The sequence below is a fragment of the Pipistrellus kuhlii genome, unplaced genomic scaffold, assembly GCF_014108245.1.
Source record: "Pipistrellus kuhlii isolate mPipKuh1 unplaced genomic scaffold, mPipKuh1.p scaffold_m20_p_121, whole genome shotgun sequence".
Taxonomy (NCBI): Eukaryota; Metazoa; Chordata; class Mammalia; order Chiroptera; family Vespertilionidae; genus Pipistrellus; species Pipistrellus kuhlii.
In genome coordinates this window covers 295,359-320,113 of record NW_023425429.1, presented here as the reverse complement: position 1 = coordinate 320,113, position 24,755 = coordinate 295,359, and the positions used below count along the sequence as shown (strand labels likewise).

The following is a 24,755-nucleotide window of genomic DNA, read 5'->3' as shown; positions in this document are numbered from 1 at the left end:
AGTCAGTGCTGGCTCCAAGGAAAGGGAGAGAACTCAAAGGGTAAGGTTATTGGTTAGAAAAGCCTATCAATATTATGAACCAGACCTGGCCGGAGTGCTCAGTGGTTAGAGTGCTGGCCCACAGACTGAGGTGAGGCATCGGGGTTCAATTCTGGTCAAGGACACTAACCAGTCTGAAAACCCAAAGTACTTGGTTATTTGGAGAAAGAGAAACACACCTCTTTGCCAGACCCGGGCTGGTCTCTTTCATCTATTTCTTTTCTTTTCTTTTTTTTTAAATATATTTTATTGGTTTTCTACAGAGAGGAAGAGAGAGGGATATAGAGCCAGAAACACCGATGAGAATCATTGATCAGCTGCCTCTTGCACACTCCCCACCAGAGATATGCCCACAACCAAAGTACATGCCCTTGACCGGAATCGAACCTGGGACCCCTCAGTCCGCAAGTCGATGCTCTATCCACTGAGCCAAACCAGTTTTGGCCTCTTTCACCTATTTCAACTGTGTCTCCAGACCTAACCATGTCCAGCTAAGCTCAGGAAGTACTTTGCTGATTACCTAGAGTGGGACAGCTCTGTGGCCGAGGTGGCAGGAACTCGGATGAACAGAAGACTTTACAGTGTGTGCAGTGTGAGTGGTAAGATTAGATAGGAGGGCAGAAGGAAGAAGACAGAAAGGAAAGGAATGCAAGATCTGAAAGAATTTCTCCAGAATCGGGTCCATCTCTCACCCGACTTCCTCTTCCATAAGGAATAACACTTAGGAAGTAAAACATAAGAACCCTAACTGGTTTGGCTCAGTGGATAGAGCATCGGCCTGCGGACTGAGGGGTCCCAGGTTCAATTCCGGTCAAGGACATGTACTTTGGTTGAAGGCACATCCCCAGTAAGGGGTGTGCAGAAGGCAGCTGGTCAATGTTTCTCTGATTGATGTTCCTAACTCTCTAGCCCTCTCCCTTCCTCTGTAAGAATCAATATATTAAAAAAGAAGTAAAGCGGGTCTTGGCCAATGCGGCTCAGGTGGGTGGGAGTCATTCCAGTTCTCAGTCAGGGCACATGCCCAGGCTGCAGGCGGGATCCGGTGTCTGGCTCTCACAATTGATGTTTCTCTCTCTACCTCTTCCTCTCTATCAAAACCTTTCAAACTTAAGTCAAAACTCTTCCATTAATATATTTAAAAAGATACACAGCAAATGATCACCGTGCAAGAGGGAAGTTATCCACCTGCCCTATAGTGTTGAATTTTGCCTCAGTAAATATTTCCATTAACAAGTAAAATTTTGTTAAATCCAGTGTGGAATCGGAGAACAGCATTGATAAAAAGTGGGACCTGACCCTGGCTGGGTGGCCCAATTGGTTGGAGTGCTGTTCCATACACCAAAAAGGTTTCAGGCTCGATTCCCAGTCAGGGCACATACCTGGGGTTGTGGGTTGGATCCCTGGTCAAGGCACATTTGGGAGGCAACCAATTGATGTTTTGTTTTTTTCTCCCTTCCTCTCTCTAAAATAAATAAACATACCCACTGGTGAGGATTAAACACACACACCAAATAAACCTGGGAGCTGTTTTTGGTGGCATCGAAGGAGCCCTGACACCTGTATGTGTTGGGCACTTCTGTGGAGGGCAGCCGCCGCTCCCCTGCTGCTGTGCCGGGGCCTGGAGGTCTAGAACAGCTTCAACTCATGGCACACAGCAACTAGTGAGATCCCACGGCACACCAAACAGATTATACTTTTTGCCGATCTGATTTTTAAAAAAAGTATAATTTTTATTCATTCATACCAGATAGCTACTGTTGTGTTGGCTGTTGTCATCTTTTTATCTGGCAATCTAAGGGAAAGGGGCCAGTGCCCTGACTACTCAGGTACTGCATATTCTCATGGCACCGGGTGAAAATAGCTGGTCTAGAGCAAAGATAGGCAACCTCCTAGAAAGAACGAGATAGTAAACACGTTAGGTTTTGAAAGACACATAGTTACAAACATCTGCTGTTTTTGTACAAAAGCAGCCACAGCAGGATGTAGGTGAGCGCCACCACGGCGGGGCTCAGGCTGGGACCTCTAACCAGAGCAGTGGTTCTCTCCTGACTGCAGAGGGGAACCACTTGGGGGTTCCAGATTCCAAATCTAGGATTGGGCCTAAGCTTCCCCCCCCCCCCCCCAGCTCTTAGGTGATTGTGATGTGCATTATGGACTGAAAACAATTTTTCTAGAAAGAAAACTGTGGTCTTGGGAAATGGCTGGAGGTGGGGGTGAGGGAGAAGGGGGTGGGGAAGGTGAGTACTGGAAGAATGACCCAGGGCTGCACTGAGGTATGAAGATTCGAACTGAAACGTTAAATACGTCCAATGCTTAGATCAGATGCGCTGCCCCTCCTAGAGGCGCTCGGAGGCGGACCCCCTCCCTCACCTTCTCCCCAGCCTCCTGTCCAGAGCCGCTCCCTATAGGCTCCTGGAGACGAGGGGGGGAGCACAGCCGGGCAGGCCCAATTATAGCCCAGCACACCCCACCTCCCCCAGACCCTCTGACTCCAAGCCCCAGGGCCATAGCGAGGCCTGCCAGCCCCCCTCTGACAGAAGAAAGGAGGCCGCAGCTCCAGCCCAGCCTCTCCTCAGACCCTGAAAGGGGGTCCGGACAGAGGGGGTGGGGGGCTGGCAGCTGGCAACCTCAGGTTCAGAGGCTGGGCCTGGAGGACTGGGCCCCCAAGGAACCCCAAAAGAGCCCCTTGTGGCACCACCCCAACCTCGAGGATAAGATACGTCCCAGCCAGCCAGGATCTGGCCTGGGGAGGTGTAGCCGTCTCCCACCAGGTCACCCACCTGGGAGGGCCGGCTCCCCCACCAGGACTCCACCTCTCGGGGAGGCTGGGGGCGGGGCGGGAATTCAGGACCTCGTGCTAAGCCTCCCACTCCTCCTAGCTGAGAACCCCCCTGGTCCGCAACCGGCGGGGGCCCCCTCCAAATCTTGTACCGGGATGCGGAGCGCCCGGGGATGGTTCCCGCGGCCACTTCCTCCCCAGACCTCACATCCACAAGCCGGCCCGGCCTTTGGTCAGGCCCTTGGCCAGCAGCGAGCAGGGCTCCGGGAGCCAGACTGGGCACTGTGGGGGCGGGGCGATCAGAAGCCTGAGGACGGCCCCGCGAGGAGCCCCTTCCCACAGCCCTCCCCCTTCTCCCTCTTCCCGCACGCTCCCGGGTCCAGGGCACTACGACCCGCCACTACGCGGCCCCAGGACCCCTGCGGCCAAGGCAGGCGCCCGCCAGCCCGCCTCCGCCCCTCCGAGAACAGACCGGAACCGGAAGCGAGGCACCGCCTCCCGCCCCGCCCCCAAGCACCTGCCCTAGAAACCCGCGGATCTGCCCAGACTGCGCCAGACTCCTGAGCAAGCAGCACCCACCCCAGGCCCCGCCCGAGCCACACTGGTCCAAGTGCAGTGTGTTCCTCGTCCGCCCTGGGGCCCACCAAGGACAGACGGGAGTCGATCGCGGCTCTGAACACTTTATCTCGGAAAAAAAAGAAAAAGAGGGAACCATCCCCACAAGGGAGAAGGCCCACGTGGGCCCTGCCTGTGGTTCTCCCTGGACATCTGCACAAGTCTCAGCTGCTGCCCCACCTTCTCCTGGGGCAGCGCCACTGCTCCTTCCCCCACGTCTCACTGAAGCCTGTCCCCTGGCATCCTCAGGTGCACCCCTGAGCTCCGGGTAAAGAGGGAACCGCGAAAGCCCCGGGTCCGGGGCAGCCAGGTCTCATCAGCAGGCACCAGGCAGGCCCACTGGGTGTGTCCAGCATCCAGCACGGACACCGGGTGTGCACCGGGCTGTCCGCCAGTGCGCTTCCGTGTTCACACCCTGCAGGCTGCTGCCTGACACACCCTCTGAGCCTCCCAGTCTCGTGCCAGAAGTGGGCAGGGCAGGGCAGGCACGGCCCAGGAGCCACTGCTCCAGACTTCCTGCCGCTCCGCCGCAGGGAGCCGTCAGCTGCTGTCGCTCTTGATGACCACCTCCACGCCATGGTGCCGCAGCTGGGCGCGCAGCAGCAGGTTCTTGTTCTTGAGGTCCTCCACCTGCAGGAGCAGAAAGGGAATGGTCCCTGCGCTGACTCCGACCTCCGCTGGTGAAGGGGAGGCAAAGCCTATCTATGGAAAGTACAGGGTCCCAACGGGGCTCAGCGGCTTCGGGGTCCAAGAGGGCTCCCTGGGACAGGAAGCTGACCTGCTGGCGAAGCACTTCATTGTCCAGCTGCAGCTGGTCCAGCCCTTGCAGCTCCTCAGACAACCGGTGGTTGCTCTGCCGCAGCTCCTGGATATAATCACAGGCTTTGGAGAGAATCCCACCTTTACTCTGCAGGGAAAGCCAACAGAATGCGGGCTGGGCTAGGAGATACTTCCCAAAGCAGCGCACTCTCTCCGCCTCACTTTCCCCCAAGAACCCCAGAAGAGAAGGCGACTCTGCGTGCAGCCCGGGACCGGCCCGCCGCGGCCTGACCTGGCCGGACTTGGTGCTCTCCATGGAGCAGTCGGGGATGATCTTGGACAGCTGCACGATCCAGTTGTTGATCTTGTCCCGGCGGCGCCGCTCCACTGCGGGAACAGTGAGGACAAGGTGACAGCCCACACTCCCACAGGCCCAGGAAGCGCCCGACTTTCCCCTCACACGGCCGCTGTCCAATCCCACCAGACAGCTCCCAGCACCGCCCTGGCCGCACCCACCTTCATTATGCTGAGCCCTGCGTTTCTCATCCCGAGTCGTCCGGGGAGCTTCTGACTTCCTGACCACGGAGCCCGGGGCAGCCAAGTGATGAAGGTAAAAAGTCAGATTGGCACTTGGGCAGGTAATCACACAAGACCTGGCACTCGTAGTAACAAGGGAACAGGTTACTCACGGGGAGTAAGGATGGGTCCTGGGGGCAATGGAGCGCTGGCTTCCTCCTTGCAGCACTTCTTGTGGTGACATCATCACGAAGAACTGACCTGGGAGGGTTCGGGTAGGGCGTCAGCGCATGGAACTGAGAACCTAAGCAAGCTCTGAGGCCAAGGCCCTGAGACCTTCCTCTAAAAATGGCAAACTTCTGCCGGCCAGTGTGGGTCAGTGGTTGAGCGTTAATCTATAAACCATGAGATCAGTTTAATTCCAGGTCAGGGCACATGCCTGGGTTTTGGGCTCAATTCTCAGGACGGGCATGCAGGTGGCAGCCAATCAATGATTCTCTCTCATCATTGATATTTCTCTCTCTTCTGTCTCTCTCCCTCTCCCTTCCTCTCTGAAATCAATAAAAATGTATTTTTAAAATAAGTAAACATAAAAAGGACAAGGAAAGAAAGACAATAAACAAAACAAATAATTAAAAAGGGCAAATTTCCTCCTGCTGAGGGGTGGTCCCACATTCCCTGCTGCCTAGCAATCAGGGACCACTGCACGCTGAGCCAGCATGTCCCACTGCCCACCCTACCCTGCAGCCCGCGCTTCACACAGCATCTCACCGGTGCCAGGAGGGGTGGCCTGTCCCAGCAGGGCCTCTGAGCCCTGGGTAGTGACAACAGCGGCTGCACTCCCGGCCGCGGTCCCCGCCCCGTCGCCCACAGCAGCGCCAGGGAAATAAGCATAGTGTGTCTCAGCGGCCGTCCCCTCTGTGTCAGCTGCCTCTTCGCTGGTGAACGCACCCTGGATAACCGCCTGAAGGAAACCAAGAGGACAGAGTCCAGTGACCATCAGACCCTCCCCAGGGAACTCTCTGCTGCTGCTAACCCTAAGGGGAGTGGGGAGAGTCTAGAGTGCCTGGGGACAGGGAGCAAGATGCCTCACTACCCCACCCCTTCCCTGCCTCATCCCCCTCTAAAGAGTTCCAGCCCCTCCCCTCCCATACCTGGGTCATGGACTGAGCGGCAGGGTAGCCACTGATGGCACCCGTCCCCTCGGTCTGGCCGTCCAGCTGCCCCTCGGACACCTGGATCACCCTGTACATCACCTAGAAGCAGGGAGGAAGGGGAAGGAGGAGAGAGGACAAGAGAGTAAGCGCTAGGGATCCAGGCCCCTCACAAAGTGTCTCCTAGACAGGCCCCCAGAGGCCTTCAGAGACACAAGCCAACAGCTCCCCGTCTATCCCCATATGGAGGTTTCAAAGTAGCCCTACTCCATACCTACCTCTCTTCCAAACCCAACCCCCAACAGTCCACATCGTCACCTCATCCTCCAAGCCAGGTCTCCACATAACAGGCTCCATGACCTCCCTCTGCCCACCCAGGTGGTACCTGCGGCACCTGCCCTCCTTTACCTGGCCCCCATTCTCAGCTCGGAAGACGTACTTGACGTTGGGGTCGGGGAAGGTGGCAGATGACTGGATGCTGGCAATAGCCACACTGGTCGGGTCCTCCCCAGTTGCCACAGCACCTGGATTCAAGGAGCAAGAAGAATCTGTGTTGCCTTTCTCCCCATTTCACTCGCCTGCCATCAGAGGAAAGGTGCACAGACAGCCCACAGGGTGGGAGAGGCCATGATGGGCTCTTGTCCCAGCTCACTTCTCTTTCTACCACTCACCTTCCTGGATCTGCACTGTCCCCTCTTCCGTCTCAGCTGTTTTCTGCTGCCTGTTTGTGAAGGGGCCAAGGGTTAGGATAAGGGAGGAAGTCCATGGAAAGCTCACTGGCATTCCCAACAGACCCTAGGCTAGCCTGGAATTTGCTGTTTGTGATGGACACAGACACTGAGCTAGCATTGAGGAGGCAGCACCCACCCAAGCTGAGAACAGCACTACGAGGCAGGCAGGAGTGCTTGCATTTCACAGACAGGAAACCAAGTCACAGCCACAAGTGCTTCAGGAGATGGGACCTGAGCGGATCGGCCTGACTCCAGAGCCAGCACATTCTCCCATCCCACACCCACCACACACCCACCTCATCTTCACTCACCCCTTCATCTCTCTGTGAGCAGCACATCCAAAGAACGGGCCCTTCTCCGGAAGTCTTTGTATCTCCTGCCTCACTGGCCTGAGTGTTAAGTCCTGGCAGAAATCAGGAGTTTGCAGTGACCCTAGGAAACTGAACAGTCCCCATATTAAAACTTAGGCTCCATGAAGACACAGCCAGGAACATAACCCCATTTCTGCAGGGGACAATCCGTTTCCTCTATCCTGATGCTGAGCAATGGGCCCCCTCACCTCCAGCAGGAGAGGAATAATCACACGGAGGGAGACAGATGAGGATCACAGCTCTGTGATCTGCAATGGCACGGGGATCAGGAAGAGCACTGATTAGAACACTATCTTCAAAACCCACAGGGCTGACTAACCCTAGACCAAAAGGTTGCAGGTTGATTCCTGTTCAGGGCACAGGCCCAGGTTGCAGGCTGGATCCGCATTTGGGGGTGTGCAGGAGGCAGCCAATTGATGATGTTCCTCTCATCGCTGTTTCTATTTCTCTATTCTTCTCTCCTCCAAAAAAAAAAAAAAAAAAGTCGATAGAAACATTTTTAAAAAACATAAAACCACAGGACCACTGAGGCTGATGCCTCTTCTAACTGCTCAGCCACACGCTGAACCCAGTGCCAACAAATTTCTGTTCTCAGAACCAGGAATCCAGGAAGGAGAAACCAGAAGCCCATGGCCTGGGAAAACCCTCCCAAACAACCATAAACACCAGACTTGGCCTTTGAGGCCCGTTACAGTGACAGGCTCTTGTTCTGGTGTCCAGATGGACATGTTTGCTGAAGACCCAAAAGCACAAGTGTATCCTCTCCACCACAAAGCACAGAACGACACCGTTGCCAAAATGTTGCCAGACAACTCCAAATCCAAGGAGGCTGGGCAACTCCAGGCCGGGCTCTTAAGGGAAGAGACACCCCGAGGTGCCCGCCGCGGGCTCGACGGGGGGGAAGGGGGGCGGGCAGGAAACAGCGCGCGGAACAGACAGATGGCTCCAGACAGACACACACGGCAAAGCAATGAAGTAATCCCGGCGCCAAAGGGGAACTTTTTGGTAGATCTACCAGTGGGTCCCCCAAACCTTTCCCATCCAAGGAAAATCTTCAGCGACGAGCCTTGGAAAACCCGGACCCAAGGAAAGTGTTCTCCAAAGGGGGAACTGAAAGCGAAACCGTCGGAGGAGGCTGCGCTGCACGGAGGCCGCGGTCCCCGCGGGGAGGCTCGGCGACCGGGACCACCCACCTGCCGCCCGGGCCGCGCGGGCAGCGCCCGACGCCGCAGCGGCGAGGACGGCCTCCGAGGGCCCGGCCTGGTCACCGCGCCTCCCGGGCGTCCGGAAGCATTTCCCGGCCGGCGGCGCGCGCGCTCGGCGGGAGGCCCGCGGGGCGGGGCGGCCGCAGGGCGGTGCTCGGAGGGCACAAAGGGAAGGCGACGGAGCGCGGGCGGCGGCGCCCGCAGCGGACACAGCGCGGCGCTCGGCCCGGCGCGGAGGCGGGACGTGCGGCCGGAGACAGAGCCGGCGCGGCCCCTCCCCTAGCAGAGGCTTCCTCCCGCCTCCCCGCCCGGTCGAGGCTGCCGTTCCTGCCGGCGCAGCCCGCCTCCGGCCCCGGCCCGTCCTGCACTCACCCTCCTCAGACGCCGACTCCCGGGGACAGGGATCTCCGTCTTCGGGGCTCCATGGGCGGCTGCGCATGCGCGCCCGGCGGCGGCCATGTTGGTGCGGGGCGGAAGTGCCCCGGGGCCCGCCCCGCCCCGCCTCTGAGCGGCTCTGTCCGCCGCGCCGCCTCCAGGAGGCTGGAAAGATCCCAGAAGCGCGGCGCCGAATGCCTGGGCGCTTTCCCTTCCTGACGGACCGGGCCTTCCTATTTAGTTCCGGGAGGGAGGGAGGGACGGCGCCCGGCGGCGCCATCTTTGGTAAGGGCTGGGAAGGCCACTTGGCGTCAGGGCCCTCCCCGGAGCGTTTTGGGCGGTGCCTGGGGCGCACTTCCTCGCTGCACACCTCGGAGGTGGCGCCCGCCGGCTCTCGCTCGGGACCCGCGGCTTCCGGTGTGTGAGGCGGTTCCCCGAGAGCGACCCCGACCCTCCTCTTCGCAGTCGGCCCCCCGGTGGACTCGGGGAGCGCGAAGTCGGCGGAGGGAGCTGCGCAGACCGGGCCTGCGGCCGCGGGTTCCCGCCGCAAGCGCAGGGCCCGCCTCGCGGAGCCGGCCGGGAACGCGGGGCCCCGGCGCTGACGCAAATGTCAGCTTCTCTTCGCTCCGCCTGCCCAGCTCCGGCTCCGCGCGGTGCCGGAACCAGGCCTGAGCGCCAACAGACACAGGCCGGCCGGCCAAACGGGGAGGCGCGCCCTGCCTCCCAAGCTCCAGCCAATAACGAGACCGCGCCGCCGGTGAGACATGCTTTATTCCAAGCTCGGCCCGCGGAGGGGACCCGTCGCGGGCGCCATCCCTCCCGGAAGATCCGAGGCAGGAAGAGTCTGGAGGAGACGCTGTTCCTTAAGGCGACGGAAGCCGACGCGGGGAGCTGGAGGAGCCAGACCTTCCCGGACACGGTCTCCAAAGCCTCCGGGCCTGTCCTGACCCGGGCAGAGCGGGCCTCGGGCCGGAGAACGGAACCGGAACCGGACAGCCCGGGAATGCTCGCGAGCAGCCTCTGCCCTGGCCCCGCCTCCGGTCTTCACTCCCCAGGCGAGCCTCTGGGTGCCTGCCTGCCTTGGGCAGTGACCTCACCCCCTAGGCCTAGGACCAGGCTCAGGGCCTCCTCGGAGTCTCCTCAGGGGCAGGTGCTTGTGCCTGAGACAAGTTTAGGTAAACCAACCAGACAGACTGCCTTCCCCGGTCAGAGAAGTTGGAGGGCCAAAGCCTAAAGAGGGGGCCCGGCTGCTCAGGCTGCAGGAGACAGCTAGGCAGGGACCCCAGAGGCTGAAGACAACTTCCTGTCCCCTGTGCCCGAGCTCTGGTCCTAATCATAGACCCTCACCTCTGCCAGGGTCCGCCTGCGTTTCAAATGCATATGATCGGCGCTGTGGGGGCAAGAGGGGCTGAGGAGGCTGGGGCTCTCTGGGGGGTAGACTAAACCGGCTCCGGCTCCGGGATTCAGGCCCTTCTGTGCCTTCAGGTGGGAGCTCTAGGCAGCTGAGGGGCCGAGGGGAAAGGGCAGGGAGCATGCTACAGGGAGAGGTTCTGGGCATGAGGCTGAAGTCCTCACTCCCGGCACAGGTCTGGGTCCGCCACACCCCCAGCGCCTCAGTTCGCTGGCGGTCCCTGGCCAGGGCCACAGCAGCATCAAAGGAAAGACTGCCTCCGTTCCTCCAAGAGGACCGAGAGGCTTCAGAACCCCGAGCCCTTTCCCCAGGAGTCCCATCCAGCCGACCAGGCCTTGGGCAGGGGTTTGCCGGTGCCACGTGGATCTTGCTACACATTACACTGGGCATCTTGGCAAATTGTGGCTTAGGGGGCACCACCGGCACAGAGCGGACCTGTTGGACCTGAACCTGGGTGGAGGCCAGGCGCATGCCCACGCTGCCAGCCAAGCTGAGGGGACAGGGGCACAGATGGCAGCCCTCTGGACTGGGCTGCCCCTCAGGCTCCATCTCCTCTGGCCGGGGGGGCTGCAGGGCTGCCTGTTGGGTCTCAGAGGCCTGGGCACTGCCCTCTTTGGCATCATCAGCCTCTAGGGACACTACATGCGACCCTCCAAGGAGGAAGCCCCCTTCTTGATGGTCTCCAGCCCCCTGCGCTCCCTCCGCCTCTCCATCCCCGCTCTCCCGCTCCCTGCTGGCCTCTGCTGCTCCTTGGGCTGCTTCTGCGCTGTCTTCACCATCCCCTTGGTCTTCTCTGCCATCCTGGTCTCTGTTCTCCCTCTGCCCTTTGACATGATCCTCACCCTCTCCGCCTTCCCCAGCCGCTTGGGTGTGGACAGCATCCCAGCTCTCCCCAGCAGCTTGCACTTCCTGGGCCCCCTGCTCTGGGTCCCTTCCAGAGTCCACCTGGGCGCCCTCTCCTTCCTCAGCCTCTCCCCGTCTTTCAGGCTTTACTTTCTTCTCGTCTTTACCTGGCCCTCCTGTTTGCTCCACACCCTCAGCTTCCTCCATGCTCTTACCTTCCTTGGCCTCTGTCTCCTCCCCACTTCCTTCCCTCAAACTGACCGTCAGCTCTTGGCTCACCTCCGCTTCCCCGCCTTCTTCACCTGCCTCTCCAGCCTCCATCTTGTTCTCTGGACTTCCCTCAGCCTCCTCCCTGACGTCCCATCTGCTGCCAGGCTCCATCTCCTTGTCCTCCTCCACTTCCCAGCATGCCTGCACCCCCTCAGCCTGTCCCGGACCCTCCCAGGCCAGGGGTTTGGGCCCCAGAAGAGGACTTAGGTCATCATAGGCACTCAGGAAGACTTCTTCCCCATTGTCCTCTGCCTCAGGCCCCGGCCCCATGGAGTCCGGGGAACAGCAGGTGGGAGCCAGGACAAACTGCGCCTCCTCCAGAGACAGGTCATCCAGGGGCGGCTCCACGGAAAACTCCTCCACCTGTGGACACAGCAGTGGCTGAGGACCCGGGTCCTGTCTTTCCTCAGGAGTCCTCACTACCCAACCCAACAGGCTCCTCCTTACCTGAGGCCCAGCTCCCAGCAGCTCCTCCAGATAGCCCATCCCAGGGTCGTCCTCCCCAGGAGAGAAGGCTGCTGCTGCTCCTGCTCCTGCCGCGGCCGCCTCCCCGTCCTCCACCCCTACCCACTCAGGCTCTGAGCTGCTGGAGTCCTCCAGGAAGGAGAAGGAATCTTGCACCTCTTGGGACAGGCAGTCCTCTAGGGCAGCGACCAAGGCTGCTGGGCCGGAGTCGGCCAGGGGGCCTGGGGCTGAACTCGCCTCGGACTTCTCTGTTGGAAGAGGTGGCCCCAGGAACACAAAGGTCAAGACCAGCCCAGACCCCTCCAGGGTGGCCTTTCCAGCACTGCTGTAGGCCCCCAGCCCTGATGGGTTGGAATGCTGACCCTCAGACCAGTGTTCCAACCCATCAGCTCAGAGCCGCTTGCATTGGGCGCCTCCCAGGTGCCAAGCACATGCACCTCGTCTGTTTCCCTGCAAAGCACATGGCCACACAAGGGTGTGGTCTCCATGTTACACGTGAGGGAACTGAGACTCAGAGATGGAACAGGCTGCCCAGACCACTGGGTGGCAGACATTGGTCCCACACAGACTCCACAGCCATGGCCTTCGCCCCTGCCGGACACAGAATGAGCTCAGAGCAAAGCTCAGACCCCCCCTCCGCTGCCCTGAAGCAGCCGCTGCACCACGCGGAGCCAGCAGGCCTGGCCACCGGCGCCACACGCCCTTCACGTGGCATTTGGCACAGAATGGTCGTCAGTAGAGTTAGCCGTCCGTCAGCACTAACGCTATGACTCAGTGCTTTTTGTCCTTAGTGACCCTGCCTGTGTCCCACCACAACCCTACCCTTGGGTGGAGGAGAGACCCTCTCGCCATAGGTTTCATATGAAGGACTGGATTCCCCCCACCTTGAACCGAGGGCAGGTGAAGGCGACCACCCAAAGACCAAGGCCTATGAGGCCTTCCCCCCCCACCGCCCCAGCATCAGACCTCCAGCTGCAGGGCCTAGCCCCCACTCCCGGTCCCCTGTCCTCACCTGGAGGCCCAGGGCCCGGGCAGGGGCCAGAGGCGGGGCTCGGCCGGGGCTGCAGGGCAGGGCACTCAAGGCCTCGGGTGAGCCTGGTCAAGGAGACGTTGGAGATGATGTTGGGAGGCACGCTGAGGATGGAGGTGATGTGCAGCGGGAGGTTGACGTTGTACGGGTCTGAGATGTGGACGCCGGCACAGCGCTCGGCCCGGCTGCCGCCCCCAGCACGGACCGCTGACCGCCCGGCGCGTGGTGTTCCTGGCTCGGAGCTGGTGCTGCCCGGGGCCCCTGCCTCGGGCTCCGGTTCACCTGCTGCCTCTGCAGGGTCATCCTCCAAGCTCTCAGGCGCCCGGGGGCTGCTGGGGGCCCGCAGTGCCTCTGCCTCTGCTTCTGCCTCTGCCTCTGCCTCTGCCTCTGCCTCTGCGGAGAGGGCACCAGCCTCAGCACTGGCCCCGCACAGCGCCTCCTCATCCCACAGCCTCGGAGGACAGCCCACAGGCACCGCCCGCTTCCCCCGACACAACCGCACGCCCACACCCAGAGGTCATAGGTCATAGGTCGCACAGCGTCTGCTTGTGCTCCTGTGAACACACCCTGGATTAGGAAACTGCTGTAAGCCAGGCAGCCAGCGTCGTGGCTGGCATGTAATACTGCGTTTGGTGGTGCAGCAATAGTAGCTGTTTGTGAAATGAGGGAGTACATGCGCACAAGTGCACACGATGGTCTTGTTCATAACACTGTCACCCTCACAGAGGTGGTTCCACACGCAGATGCCAAGGCCCATGCAGCCCCACAGCCCGCACCCACGGCACGCGGGCACTCACCGGCCCCGGCCCCGGCCACGGCGCTCAGGGAGTCCATGCTCTTGGCTGGCCGCAGGGTCCCCTTGTCAGATTTGTCCTCTGCAAGACAGAGTGTGTAGGGCCTAGGCCGGGCACTCCCACACCAGAAGGCCCCCTACCTCACCCCAAACTTACCCCTGTCCTCAGCCCCCCGTGGGAATTTCCTCTTGGTCTCATGGCCAGAGCGACCCAGATTGAAGATTGATCTCCACTTCCTGACCTTCAAAGAGCCCTTCCTCCTGGAGGGAGTGGAGAGGTCAGGGATGGCCTGGCGGCCGGGCGGAGGAGGGCGGGAGGGAGTCTTACTTGTGCTCTGTGATCTCAATGATGGTGTGATAGGGCCGGAGCTGCGGGGGGCCATCGCCAGCCTGCAGGACGCTGGGCAGGTGGTAGGGCAGCGACCTGGGCATAAAGTCCTCGGGACTGCTGGACGCCCGGAGCCCAGGGAGGGACCGCCATCCACTCTCCAGCTCCCCACCTGGGAAGGGAGGGGAGTCGCCACCAAGAACAGAAGTGAGGGCTCCGGGCACCAGCTCCATCGCAGCTGCCCGCTCCCTGGCTAGGATGGCCCTGGAGGCCCTGGTCTAGCTCCTCAAGGGCAGGGAGTGAGTCCCAGGGACAAAGACACTGGCCTGTGGGGGAAGCAGTAGCCACTAGTCTTGGAGCCAGGCTAATGGCGGTGAGCAAGAGACCGTGCTGCCGGCAGAGAGCAGGAGCGTCTGCTCACACCGGCTGTGCCTGCAACTCCAGGCCTTTGCCATGAGCCTCAGTTTTCTCATCTGCAAAGTGGGAGACTGACCCAGTGACCTCCGAGGCCCTGCAGCTCTGCCGGGACTCCCTGGATGCGGTGACATGCTGGGCTGGAGGACACTCACCAGAGAGGGCGGTGTCCCCAAAGAGCTGGTCCACGTGCGTGAGGATGAACTCCACCACGATGGACTGCACACGCACCTCCATGAAGGCTGCTGTCCCGTTGAAGCCCGAGGCCTCGATGTCCTTGGACCTGAGCGGAGGGGAGTGGTTCTCACGGCTGAGCGGGAACTCCTGACCTGAATCCTTCCCAAAAGTCCCTCACGCTTCTCTATGCGCCCTCGGCCCATCTCCACCTCCTCCCACAGGGTTCCAGCTCAAAGCCACTTCCTCCAGGAAGCCCGAGGCACCCTCTGAACTCCTCTCTGCTTTCTGCGCCCACCAGGGCCTGAGCTCATGGTCATGAGCGCGGCGCAGCCTGCCCGGGCAGCCTCCCTCCCGCAGAGCGCGGCCGGGCTGCGCTCCAGGCCCAGGAGGCAGGCATGGCTCAGCCCCGCGGGACCAGGCTGGGCGAGCTCAGAGGCAGCGTCCACCGGCTGAGCCGCACCCCACTCGGGGCAACGCTGAGTCTTTCTGTGCTCCACTGGCTCGGGGACCAGTCCCACTGCAGCCACCCGCACCGCCCCTCCTGCGCTGCCGGGTCCCCATGCTGCTCCCAGGAGCACGCACCTCAGCAGGTTGGGGGCCCACACGATGGCCAGGTTACGGGCGTGCATGTTGGTCTGGGCGCTGAGGGAGGCCATGTGCACCAAGTGGCGCATGAGGAACTCCAGGGTCCTGCAGAGGGGCCAGGGCCAGGATCAGGGGACAGAGGCAGGTGTAGGACTGGCCCCTGGAAGGACTGGGGATGCGGGCAGGGATGGGCATGGGGAGGAGCCTGTGCACCTGTAGTTTGGGGTGGGGAGTTCTCGAAGCACCTCTAGGATCTTGATCAAGCGCTCAGGTTCCAGCTGCACCGCCACTGCCTCCTGATGGAGGAAGGTTCCAGAGCGGGTCAGTGGCCCAGCCTGCTGTGCTTCCTGCCAGAGCTCTGAGGCAAACTGAGAAACAGCTGTGCTGCCCACGCCAGCCTAGCCCAGATGCACAGGTAGCAGGGAGAGCTCAGAGCCGGGACCCACAGACCTGCAGCGGGATCTTGGCTGTGCCTCTTAATAGTCTTGTGACCTTGAACAACCCATTGCCACTGTGCCCAGAGTCCTCTGTGGGCCCTGGTCCCGGGATAACCCCCCGTGGTGCCCAGCCTCGGCGGTTTAGCTGGGGTGGCCGAGGCACACTTTGCTGTCAGGGTCTCCAGGTCCTGTTGCTCAATAAACAAATCAGGACACCCCCCTCAGCCCTCTCTGGCATCCAGCCTCTCACTCACAGCAAACTTGTCATAGAGGCGGTACGTGAGGAGGGGGTCGGGCAGTTCTCTGAAATAGGCCTTGCACAGTGAGGACACGCAGTGGATGTCTTGGAGGTAAACATCTCGCCGCAGGTCTGGCTTCCGCTCCACCTCAAACTCCTGCCTGGGGAAGGGGCAGAGTGGTCAGAAGTGCAGCTGAGAAATGGGGGAGCTGAGGGATGGCTTCAGACAGAGGTGAGGGGCAACGTGTGTGAGACTTGGAAGGAGGACCTGGGCGTGCCGGTCACCGCACGGGGCAGTTGTGAGAATAAGCGGCTCAGGGCGTGGACAGGTCCACAGCGGGGATGTGGCTGCAGGCATAGCGACGTGGGAAGGGCGGGGCTGGGAGCAATAGAGATGGGGCTGGCTGTATCTGGGTACAGAGATGGAAAGGTGGGTGAGTGTAACCTTACATAGAAAGGTACGTGTAAATCTTCATAATCTTGGGTATGGCACCAAAAGCACAGGCAACCCACGGAAAAATAAATTGAACATCAAAATTGCACACTTCTGAGCCCTGGTTGGTGTGGCTCGGTGGTCAGAGAATGGGCCTGGCACCAGAGGGCCACGGGTTTTATTGTGGTGGTGGTTGTTTTAGTGTGTTTTTATTGATTTCAGAGAGGAGGGGAGAGGGAGAGAGAAGAAACATCAGTGATGAAAAAGAGTCATTGATCGGCTGCCTCTTGCATGCCTCACACTGGGAATCAAACCATGACCTCCTGGTTCATAGTTCAGCGCTCAACCATTGAGCCATGATGGCTGGGCCAAAGGGTCGCAGGTTTGATTCCCAGTCAAGGGCATGTACCTGGGTGGCAGGTTCAATCCTTGCCCGCCCTCCCTCCCCCGCCCCCAGTCAAGGTGCGTGTAGGAGGCAACCAATCCACATCTCTTTCACATCAATGTGTCTCTCTCACGTTGATGTTTCTCTCTCTCCTCTCTCTCTGCCCCATCCCCACCCTTCCACTCTAAAAATGATAGAAAAAAATATCCTCATTTCTTGGATGAGTATTTTAAAAAAGATTACAAACTAGTGCTCATCAAAGGGCACTGCCGAGAGGGGACGAAGCCACAGGATGGGGCTTGCAAGTCAGACTGAAGGAGTGTCTGACATTGAATGAGTGTCTAGAATATAAAGAACTCTTTCAATTCAAAAGAGACAAACCAACTTAACATGGACAGAAGCCTTGAACAGACATTTCTCAGAGAAGACACAAGAGGTGCCACGTCACCAGCTGTCAGAGATGCTAGCGCAGATGAAATGCAATCACAGCCATTGAGGCGGCGCCGGACAGGGTGACGGCGGGCACTGGGGACCCTCCTGGGAATGTGAAACGATGCAGCTACTGTGGGAACAGTTTGGTGGCTCCTTTAAAAGTTCAACATAGACTTTCCACATGACCCACAATCCCACACCTGTATGCACACACAGGAACTGCACGCATATGTCAACGTACATATGTACATGAGTGTCTCTGCACCGTTATCCTAACAGCCAGTAGGCAGAAACAGCCCAAAGAGCCATTAACTGATGAGGGAATAAACTCCGTGTAGTCGAGCCACACCACAGAATGTCATTCAGCCATAAAAGGGAATGAAGTGCCAGTACATGCAACAACACACATGGACTTTGAAAACAGGCCAAGTGAAAAACACACACACAAACATTCACAATTATATGATCCATTTCTGTGAAATGGGCCAAATAGGAAAACCCGTTCAGACAGTGGCAGTGCTGTGCCGTGGAGTGAGAGAAGATGCTCTGAACTGAGAGTGACGGCTCGCAGCCTGTGAGCAGGTAACAACCACTGAAATGGGCATCTTCCTTTTATTTTTGTAATATGTGTTCTTATTGATCTCAGAGAGGAAGGTAGAGACAGATAGACACATCAATGATGAGAGAGGATCATTGATTAGCTGCCTCCTTCATGCCCCCCACTGGGGATTGAGCCCGCAAGCCAGGCATGTGCCAGAATCGAACCCAGGACCCTTCAGTCCATAGGCCTACACTCTATCCATTGAGCCAAACCAGCTAGAGCTTAAATGTGAATCTTTATGTGGTGAATTTTATGGTACGAGAATTTTTTTTTTAATTTATCCCTAGGGATTTTATTCTTTTTTTTCTTTTTTTAATATATTTTATTGATTTTTTACAGAGAGGAAGGGAGAGAGATAGAGAGCCAGAAACGTCGATGAGAGAGAAACATCGACCAGCTGCCTCTTGCACACCCCCTACTGGGGATGTGCTAGCAACCAAGGTACATGCCCTTGACTGGAATTGAACCTGGAACCTTTCAGTCCGCAGACCGACGCTCTACCACTGAGCCAAACCGGTTTCGGCAATGGTAAAGGAATTATACCAATGTTTTAAAAAATATTTTTAATTGATTTCACAGAGGAAGGGAGAGGGAGAGAGAGAAACATCAATGAGAGAGAATTGTTGATTGGCTGCCTCCTGGGAAACAAGCCAGCAACCCTGCAACCCAGCCATGTGCCCTGACCAGGAATCTTACTGTGATCTCCTGCTTCATAGGTCAATGCTCAACCCCTTGAGCCACAGTGGCCAGGCACCACTGAGTTGTTTTTTGTTTTGTTTTTAATGTAGATATATCCAAGCCAGTGTATGAACCAGGAGGATGCGGTTGGATCCCCAGGCAGGGCACATGCCCAGGGCAAGGGCTCCGTCCCCAGTGGGGACGTGCAGGAGGCAGCCGATCGGTGATTCTCCAATCATGGATGTTTGCATCTCTCTCCCTCTCCCTTCCCCTCTGACATCAATAAAAATATATTTTAAAAACCACAACGCTCAGTGTGCATGTGAGAGAGTGTGAGTCTGTGCACATGCTAGCCAGGCCAGGGAGCGCGTGGTCTCAGCCTCTCCTACGCAGGCTCTCCTGGAGCCTCTCCCTGACGCGGGGCCTGGTCTGTGTCCTCCGCCCCCAGGCCTGACTCACCGGAGCTTCTGGATGTTGGAGGAGACCCCCGAGAGGCGGTAGATGCCGTCCACCACGCCGTACTCCTCCACGAACTCCGCGCAGCTCCTCAGCACCTGGGGCACTGGGCGCAGGGCAGACACAGAAGCCGTCGCAGGTCAGAGGGCAGCCTCTGGGAGGGCGGGCAGCCCAGGGCAGTGCCCATGGAATAAGACTTGTCAAGAAGATTCTCCCCCAACTGCCCCACCCTCCCCCACCTGTCTGCCCAGGGGCAGAGCCTCAGTGTAACCCAGGGGGAGCCGCTCCTATGGGGAAGTTCTGACTTTATGGAACTGAAGTTTCTCTCTCTGCAATGACTGCTTGCTACTCTAGACTTCTAAAGGGTTAGCAATCTGTTTGAAAGTGAGCTATAAATCTTCCAAGGCCAGCCTATACTCTGCGTCCCAACCACATGGGACAGGGCTGCTGGGATATCACCGCTGTCGCAGGAAGGCACACAACAGTGACAGGCCTTCAAACCTGTCAGTGCAGGAGAGAAGCTCCTGTATGCACGCACTGTGGAGCTAGTCCCCATTTTACAGATAGGAAAGCTGAGGATCGAAGGACTAGTGAGTACCCAGTATTGCCCAGGGAGAGCCAGGACTGAACTCCGTGAGCTCCAAGAGCGGCCATGCTTCAAGCCCCTGTGACCGAAGCTTCCTAAGGACAACCGCTCCGGGGACCCACCTTGCTATTCCTCCTGTTACGTGACCTGTGTCTCCCACATGGGAAACCCTCAAAACCCCACAATTCCCTGCTTCAAATCCTTTGTTATAGACACATCCTGCTCCACCCCAGTCTTCACTGTGAGAGGGCAGGGTGGGGCGAGGATAAACTCTGGACTCCACTGTGAGGCAGGGCAGAGCTATCCTCCATTTTGTGTAACGACCCTAGCCCTCACCCAACCAATCGGGGTCAGCCAAAGCAGCGACATCACCACCGGAGTAGAACCCGGGCTTGGTGAAATTCGCGCTCTTCCACCATGCTGTCGGCGAGAGTGGGACAGAGCCCATGCTAGCATGGAAGAGGCGCTTTTGTTTACTGCATCGGACTCGGCTCCCTGGTGGTCCTTGGGGATCACGAAGTTTGGGCGTAACACATTGCTCACCTGACAGACACGGAATGAAATATAAACTATTCAGGTGACAGGTAAGACCCTCACAATCGGGTCCAGCTGCCACCTCAGCCTCAGCGCCAGCAGGCTTCCGTCAGGCCCCTGACCAGCCCGTGGCTGCGCTCAGAACAGGCTCGGGACCATGTCCTTTCTTGTTCCACCATGTTACTCCCTCTCCTGGAAACGCCCTCCCCTCTGGCTCTGCCTGTGAACTCCGCTCTCCAGCCACCTCCAACCCTGCCTCCAGCGCCAGCCGGCTCCCTGCGCCCACGCCGGCCTGCGCACGTACCATGCCTGCGAGGCCCATCCTGGTCTGTCCCTTTGGACAGCAGTCACCCCCCAGACAGCACAGGGTGGATACATGGCACATGCTCAGTACATGCTCATTGACGCTCAGCTGTGATCATCGGTGCTGGGCACTGAGTGCATTAGCTGCCTCGCCCTGTCCCTCCTTCGGGGCTTCAGGAGCCCGACCTTGTGCCCCACGCAACCCCAGGCTGCCCAGGCCGCCCCCACATGGGGCTGAGAAGCCTTCCTCTCCGGTCCCACCGCTCGCCCCTCAGTCCCTGCTCTTCTCTAACTGTGCTTCGGAGGTCGGCCAGCAGCTCTTTGTGCAGGTGAGTGAGTAGCACACAAGGAAGGAGCTCAAAACCCACTGCGCACCATTGTAAAGCCCTGGTGTCCGCACCATGGCCGCGGCCCCGCAGCCAGGCCAGGAGCAGGCGGGCGAGGCGGCCTGTGCGGTGCGTGTGGCAGTGCCAGCGCTGCTGCATGGCCAGGAGAGCGGAGCTCAGAGGCCTCGCCCGCCCCCGCCCTCCTGGCTCTGCCTGTTCCCAACCCCCCCCCGCACCTGTGCCCACTCCCAACCCCCCCCACACCTGTGCCCGCCCCCACCCTCCTGGCTCTGCCCACTCCCAACTCCGTCCCCCGCAACTGTGCCCGCTCCCAACCCCCCCACACCTGTGCCCGCTCCCACCCTCCTGGCTCTGCCCACTCCCAACTCTGTCCCCCGCAACTGTGCCCGCTCCCAACCTCACCCACACCTGTGCCCGCCCCCACCCTCCTGGCTCTGCCTGTTCCCAACCCCCCCACACCTGTGCCCGCTCCCAACCCCCCCCACACCTGTGCCCGCCCCCGCCCTCCTGGCTCTGCCTGTTCCCAACCCCCCCCCCGCACCTGTGCCCACTCCCAACCCCCCCCACACCTGTGCCCGCCCCCACCCTCCTGGCTCTGCCCACTCCCAACTCTGTCCCCCGCAACTGTGCCCGCTTCCAACCCCCCCCACTGTGCCTGCTCCCAACCCCCCCCACACCTGTGCCCGCTCCCAACCCCCCCACACCTGTGCCCGCCCCCACCCTCCTGGCTCTGCCCACTCCCAACTCCGTCCCCCGCAACTGTGCCCGCTCCCAACCCCCCCACGCCTGTGCCCACTCCCAACCCCCCCCACACCTGTGCCCGCCCCCACCCTCCTGGCTCTGCCTGTTCCCAACCCCCCCCCCGCACCTGTGCCCACTCCCAACCCCCCCACACCTGTGCCCGCCCCCACCCTCCTGGCTCTGCCCACTCCCAACTCCGTCCCCCGCAACTGTGCCCGCTCCCAACCCCCCCACGCCTGTGCCCGCCCCCACCCTCCTGGCTCTGCCCACTCCCAACTCCGTCCCCCGCAACTGTGCCCGCTCCCAACCCCCCCCCACTGTGCCTGCTCCCAACCCCCCCACACCTGTGCCCGCTTCCAACCTCACCCACACCTGTGCCCGCTCCCAACCTCACCCACACCTGTGCCCGCTCCCAACCCCCCCACACCTGTGCCCGCTCCCAACCTCACCCACACCTGTGCCCGCCCCCACCCTCCTGGCTCTGCCCGCTCCCAACTCCGTCCCCCGCAATTGTGCCCGCTTCCAACCCCCCCCCGCACTGTGCCCACTCCCAACCCCCCACACACCTGTGCCCACTCCCAACCCCCCACACCTGTGCCCGCTCCCAACCCCCCACACACCTGTGCCCACTCCCAACCCCCCCACCTGTGCCCGCTCCCAACCCCCCACACACCTGTGCCCGCCCCCACCCTCCTGGCTCTGCCCGCTCCCAACTCCGTCCCCCACACCTGTGCCCGCTCCCAACCCCCCACACACCTGTGCCCACTCCCAACCCCCCCACCTGTGCCCACTCCCAACCCCCCACACCTGTGCCCGCTCCCAACCCCCCACACACCTGTGCCCACTCCCAACCCTCTTCCCCATACCTGTGCCCACTCCCAACCCCCCCACACTTGTGCCCGCTCCCAACATCTCCCCCCCTGCACCTGTGCCCGCTCCCAACCCCTCCCCCCCTGCACCTGTGCCAGGGCAACGGCCCTCACTGAGCGCAGTGACGGGCGATTCCTGATGCGGCACCAGCATCGGTGGCCGCCCCACACCCAGGGACTGTGTCTCAGGAGCCACGGCCAACAGACAGACGCCCCCACCCCCCACCCCCGTCCTCTGTCCACTGTGCGTGCCAGAGGCCCTGTGGGAAGGCATGTGGGAGTCTGGGAGTCAGAGCCGCTGAGGAAATGGGTCAAGGAGGAGGGGGAAGAGAGGTCAGGGTTGGACAGATGGAGGGGGTGAGGAGGCAGAGGCCAAAGAGATGGGGTCAGAGGCACAAATCCAGGAGAAGGGAGGGACAGGCATGGAGGAGGCTGGAGCATCAGAAGCTGAGTGAGGTGTCAGAGATGGAGATGGGGCCCACTGTGTGGCTCAGCGGTTGACTGTCAACCCATGAACCAGGAGGTCACAGTTCAATTCCCAGTCAGGGCACATGTCCGGGTTGCAGGCTCCATCCCCGATCCCCAGTTGGGGGTGTGCAGGAGGCAGCAGATCTGTTTCTACTTTTTCCCTCTCCTTCCTCTCTCTCTAAAATCAGTGAAAATGTAAAAGAAAGCTGGGTAAACGGAGGGCTGGGAAGGGAGACCCAGGAGCAAACAGCTGGGAGCAGTGGAGCAGTTGGATGGGACAGGTGGCAGGAGGGATGGCGGAGGGATGGCGGGAGGGATGGCGGAGAGGCCGAGCGAGTGTCACTGGGGAAAGGAGCAGTGCCGGCCCCACGGGGGCTTCCTTTCTGTGGGGTCTTGGGCTGGAGCAGCCCTCACCAGGTGTCTCCCCCTCACTCCCACTCTCTGTGCCAGGCCTGGCCCAGCCTCGCGGCCACTCTGGTGCCGAATGGCGCCTCCCGAGGGCTCAGGGGGTCCTGCGGGGCGGGGCCTCCCCTCACCCTCCGGAGGCGCCGAGATCCGACCCAGCACCCAGATGTTGTCCTTCCGGGGGACAGGCTCCTACCCGCTGACAACGCAGACAGAGGCCGGCCTGGGGCCTGTGCTGGAGGGGGCGGTGTTCGCTGTGGGGGAGGGGGAGGGTGGCGCCAGGAGGTGGCAGCACTGGGCTTGCAGAGAACCGGGGGAGGATGGCCAGCCCGTCGCGGGCCCTGGGCCCAGAGCCTCCTCCAGACAAACCCTGCCCGAGGGCTGGCCGTGCCCTGGCAGCCCGCCGGGGAGAGAGGCCCAGGCGGCTGCCGCTGCTCTGCCTCCTCCGTGGGCCCCGCGGCACCCAGGCGGCGCTGGGGACGAGGCCTCCGGGAGAAAAGGGGAAGAAGGTGTCTGGGACGTGGGCGGGCCCTGAGCAGGAAGCCAGAGGAACCAGGGCCCTCCCTGCACTGCAGGGGCCACAGCACCGAGCAGAGAAGGGCAAAGAGGAAACGACAGATTGGGGGGGCCTTCCCTGGGCGGAGCTGGACCTGCCAAAAACAGGGCGGGCGGGCGGGCGGGCGGGCAGCCGGGACTCCTGCTCCATTCCAATCACACTGAGAAATGCAGCTGCTCCTGGGAGCAGAGGAGCCGCTGTCCCCGTCCTGCAGTCCCCAGGCCCCCGAGGCCCTCAGGGAGAGGCGGCTGCCAAGCTCTGGGACAGTCCCCACCCCCTCCTCTGCCCTTCACCCCGTCTTCAGACCAGGCCCCAAGCTGCCTTGTTCTCTGGCCTCCCCATGTCCACGGCCTCCCCTGCCCTCCCCTTTGCACAAAGGGACCAGGAGGACCCCAGAGAATGGGGGCTTTCCCCCCGGGAACCTCGCTGGGGCCCAGCCAGGCTGGGAGGGCCCTCTCCTCACCAGGACCCACCCGAGTGCCTCCTTGGACTCTCCCAGCCCTCGTCCATCCCTCCATTCAGACCCAAGGACCCGCCATTGCCCCTGGAGGCCCTGCCTTCTTCACGAAGCTTCCTGCCTCGCCGGCCCCTCGCCTTCTGGGGGCACCCAGCCCCTCCCGGCGCGCACCTCTTCCCGCTGCGGCCGCGCCCCGCCTTACCCTCCTGGCCCGAGAGCCGCAGGTGGTCCTGCAGGTCACACCCGAACACCCGCTCCTTCGAGCCGCCCTTCTTCTTGCCTTTCTGCCGAGACTTCATGGCTGCAGCCCAGGCCTCTGGCCCAGCCACCGCCGTCCCCCAAAACCTTTGGCCTATGGGTTCCCCACAAAAGTCCTAGCCAGCCTGCGGGCGTGGCCCTGGCCGGGGCAGGGCTCGGAATTGGGGGTGGAGGGTGGCCTGGGCAACGGCAGCAGCTCCTGCCTGGGGCTCTGGCCGAGGAAGTGGCGGGGAAGAGGAAGCTGCCGGGACCCTGACACAAAACTGTCTCGTGGCCGACCTGGCACTCGCCCTCCAGCCTGCTCGGCCCTGGGAGGGCAGGAAGCAGCGCAGCGCCCCAAACCCGCTTCCTGTTAGAGCATCTTTGCAACCACAGGCGGGGTGGGGGAGGTAGCTGACACTCACATCCTCACACGTTGCTGGGCCTGGCCCATTGGTCGCGGGAGGTGATGTCAGAGCCCTGGGTGTGTGTGCGGCCGGGGCGTGAGCAGGTGGCTGGCACTTAGAGCCAAGGATGCTGGGTCCCAGGTAGAGACCCGAGGCCGGCCCCCTTGAGGCAGCGAGGAGCGGTGCCCAGCACACGCAGGAGGGAGGGCCAGGCCTGCCTGCGGCCCTTCGCACGGGGACCTGAAGCCCTCCCAGCTCGAGCCTCTGGGGAACTCCTCTGCGGTCTGGCTCCTCTGTCTGTGCTGCCAACCGCAGCCCTGCTGCC

General features: G+C 60.8%; 2 protein-coding genes across 4 annotated transcripts; both read right to left on the bottom strand.

The window, feature by feature from the left end:
* Positions 1 to 3,835: 3,835 nt before the first annotated feature.
* Positions 3,836 to 8,072, bottom strand: USF1 (upstream transcription factor 1). The gene is made up of 11 exons (XM_045580362.1): positions 7,997 to 8,072; positions 6,905 to 6,996; positions 6,534 to 6,583; positions 6,271 to 6,386; positions 5,863 to 5,964; positions 5,480 to 5,672; positions 4,882 to 4,969; positions 4,709 to 4,767; positions 4,485 to 4,579; positions 4,212 to 4,340; positions 3,836 to 4,063 (listed from the first exon to the last, which is right to left on the bottom strand). The coding sequence occupies exons 1-11, from the start codon at positions 8,003 to 8,005 to the stop codon at positions 3,974 to 3,976; spliced, it is 1,023 nt and encodes a 340-aa protein (XP_045436318.1). The 5' UTR covers positions 8,006 to 8,072; the 3' UTR covers positions 3,836 to 3,973.
* Positions 8,073 to 8,656: 584 nt separating this feature from the next.
* ARHGAP30 (Rho GTPase activating protein 30) lies at positions 8,657 to 24,667 on the bottom strand. Of its 3 annotated transcripts, XM_045580361.1 has the most exons (13): positions 23,989 to 24,664; positions 18,524 to 18,626; positions 15,552 to 15,696; positions 15,074 to 15,156; positions 14,858 to 14,965; positions 14,254 to 14,381; positions 13,685 to 13,856; positions 13,514 to 13,617; positions 13,361 to 13,438; positions 12,546 to 12,920; positions 12,375 to 12,377; positions 11,516 to 11,781; positions 8,657 to 11,431 (listed from the first exon to the last, which is right to left on the bottom strand). In XM_045580361.1, the coding sequence occupies exons 1-13, from the start codon at positions 24,083 to 24,085 to the stop codon at positions 9,878 to 9,880; spliced, it is 3,216 nt and encodes a 1,071-aa protein (XP_045436317.1). In that variant the 5' UTR covers positions 24,086 to 24,664; the 3' UTR covers positions 8,657 to 9,877. The 3 variants fall into 3 exon arrangements, with proteins under 3 accessions (XP_045436317.1, XP_036290300.1, XP_045436316.1); XM_036434407.2 differs by lacking the exon at positions 12,375 to 12,377 and having other exon boundaries at positions 11,516 to 11,804; positions 12,554 to 12,920; positions 23,989 to 24,665; XM_045580360.1 differs by lacking the exon at positions 12,375 to 12,377 and having other exon boundaries at positions 8,657 to 11,779; positions 12,541 to 12,920; positions 23,989 to 24,667.
* Positions 24,668 to 24,755: the final 88 nt, after the last annotated feature.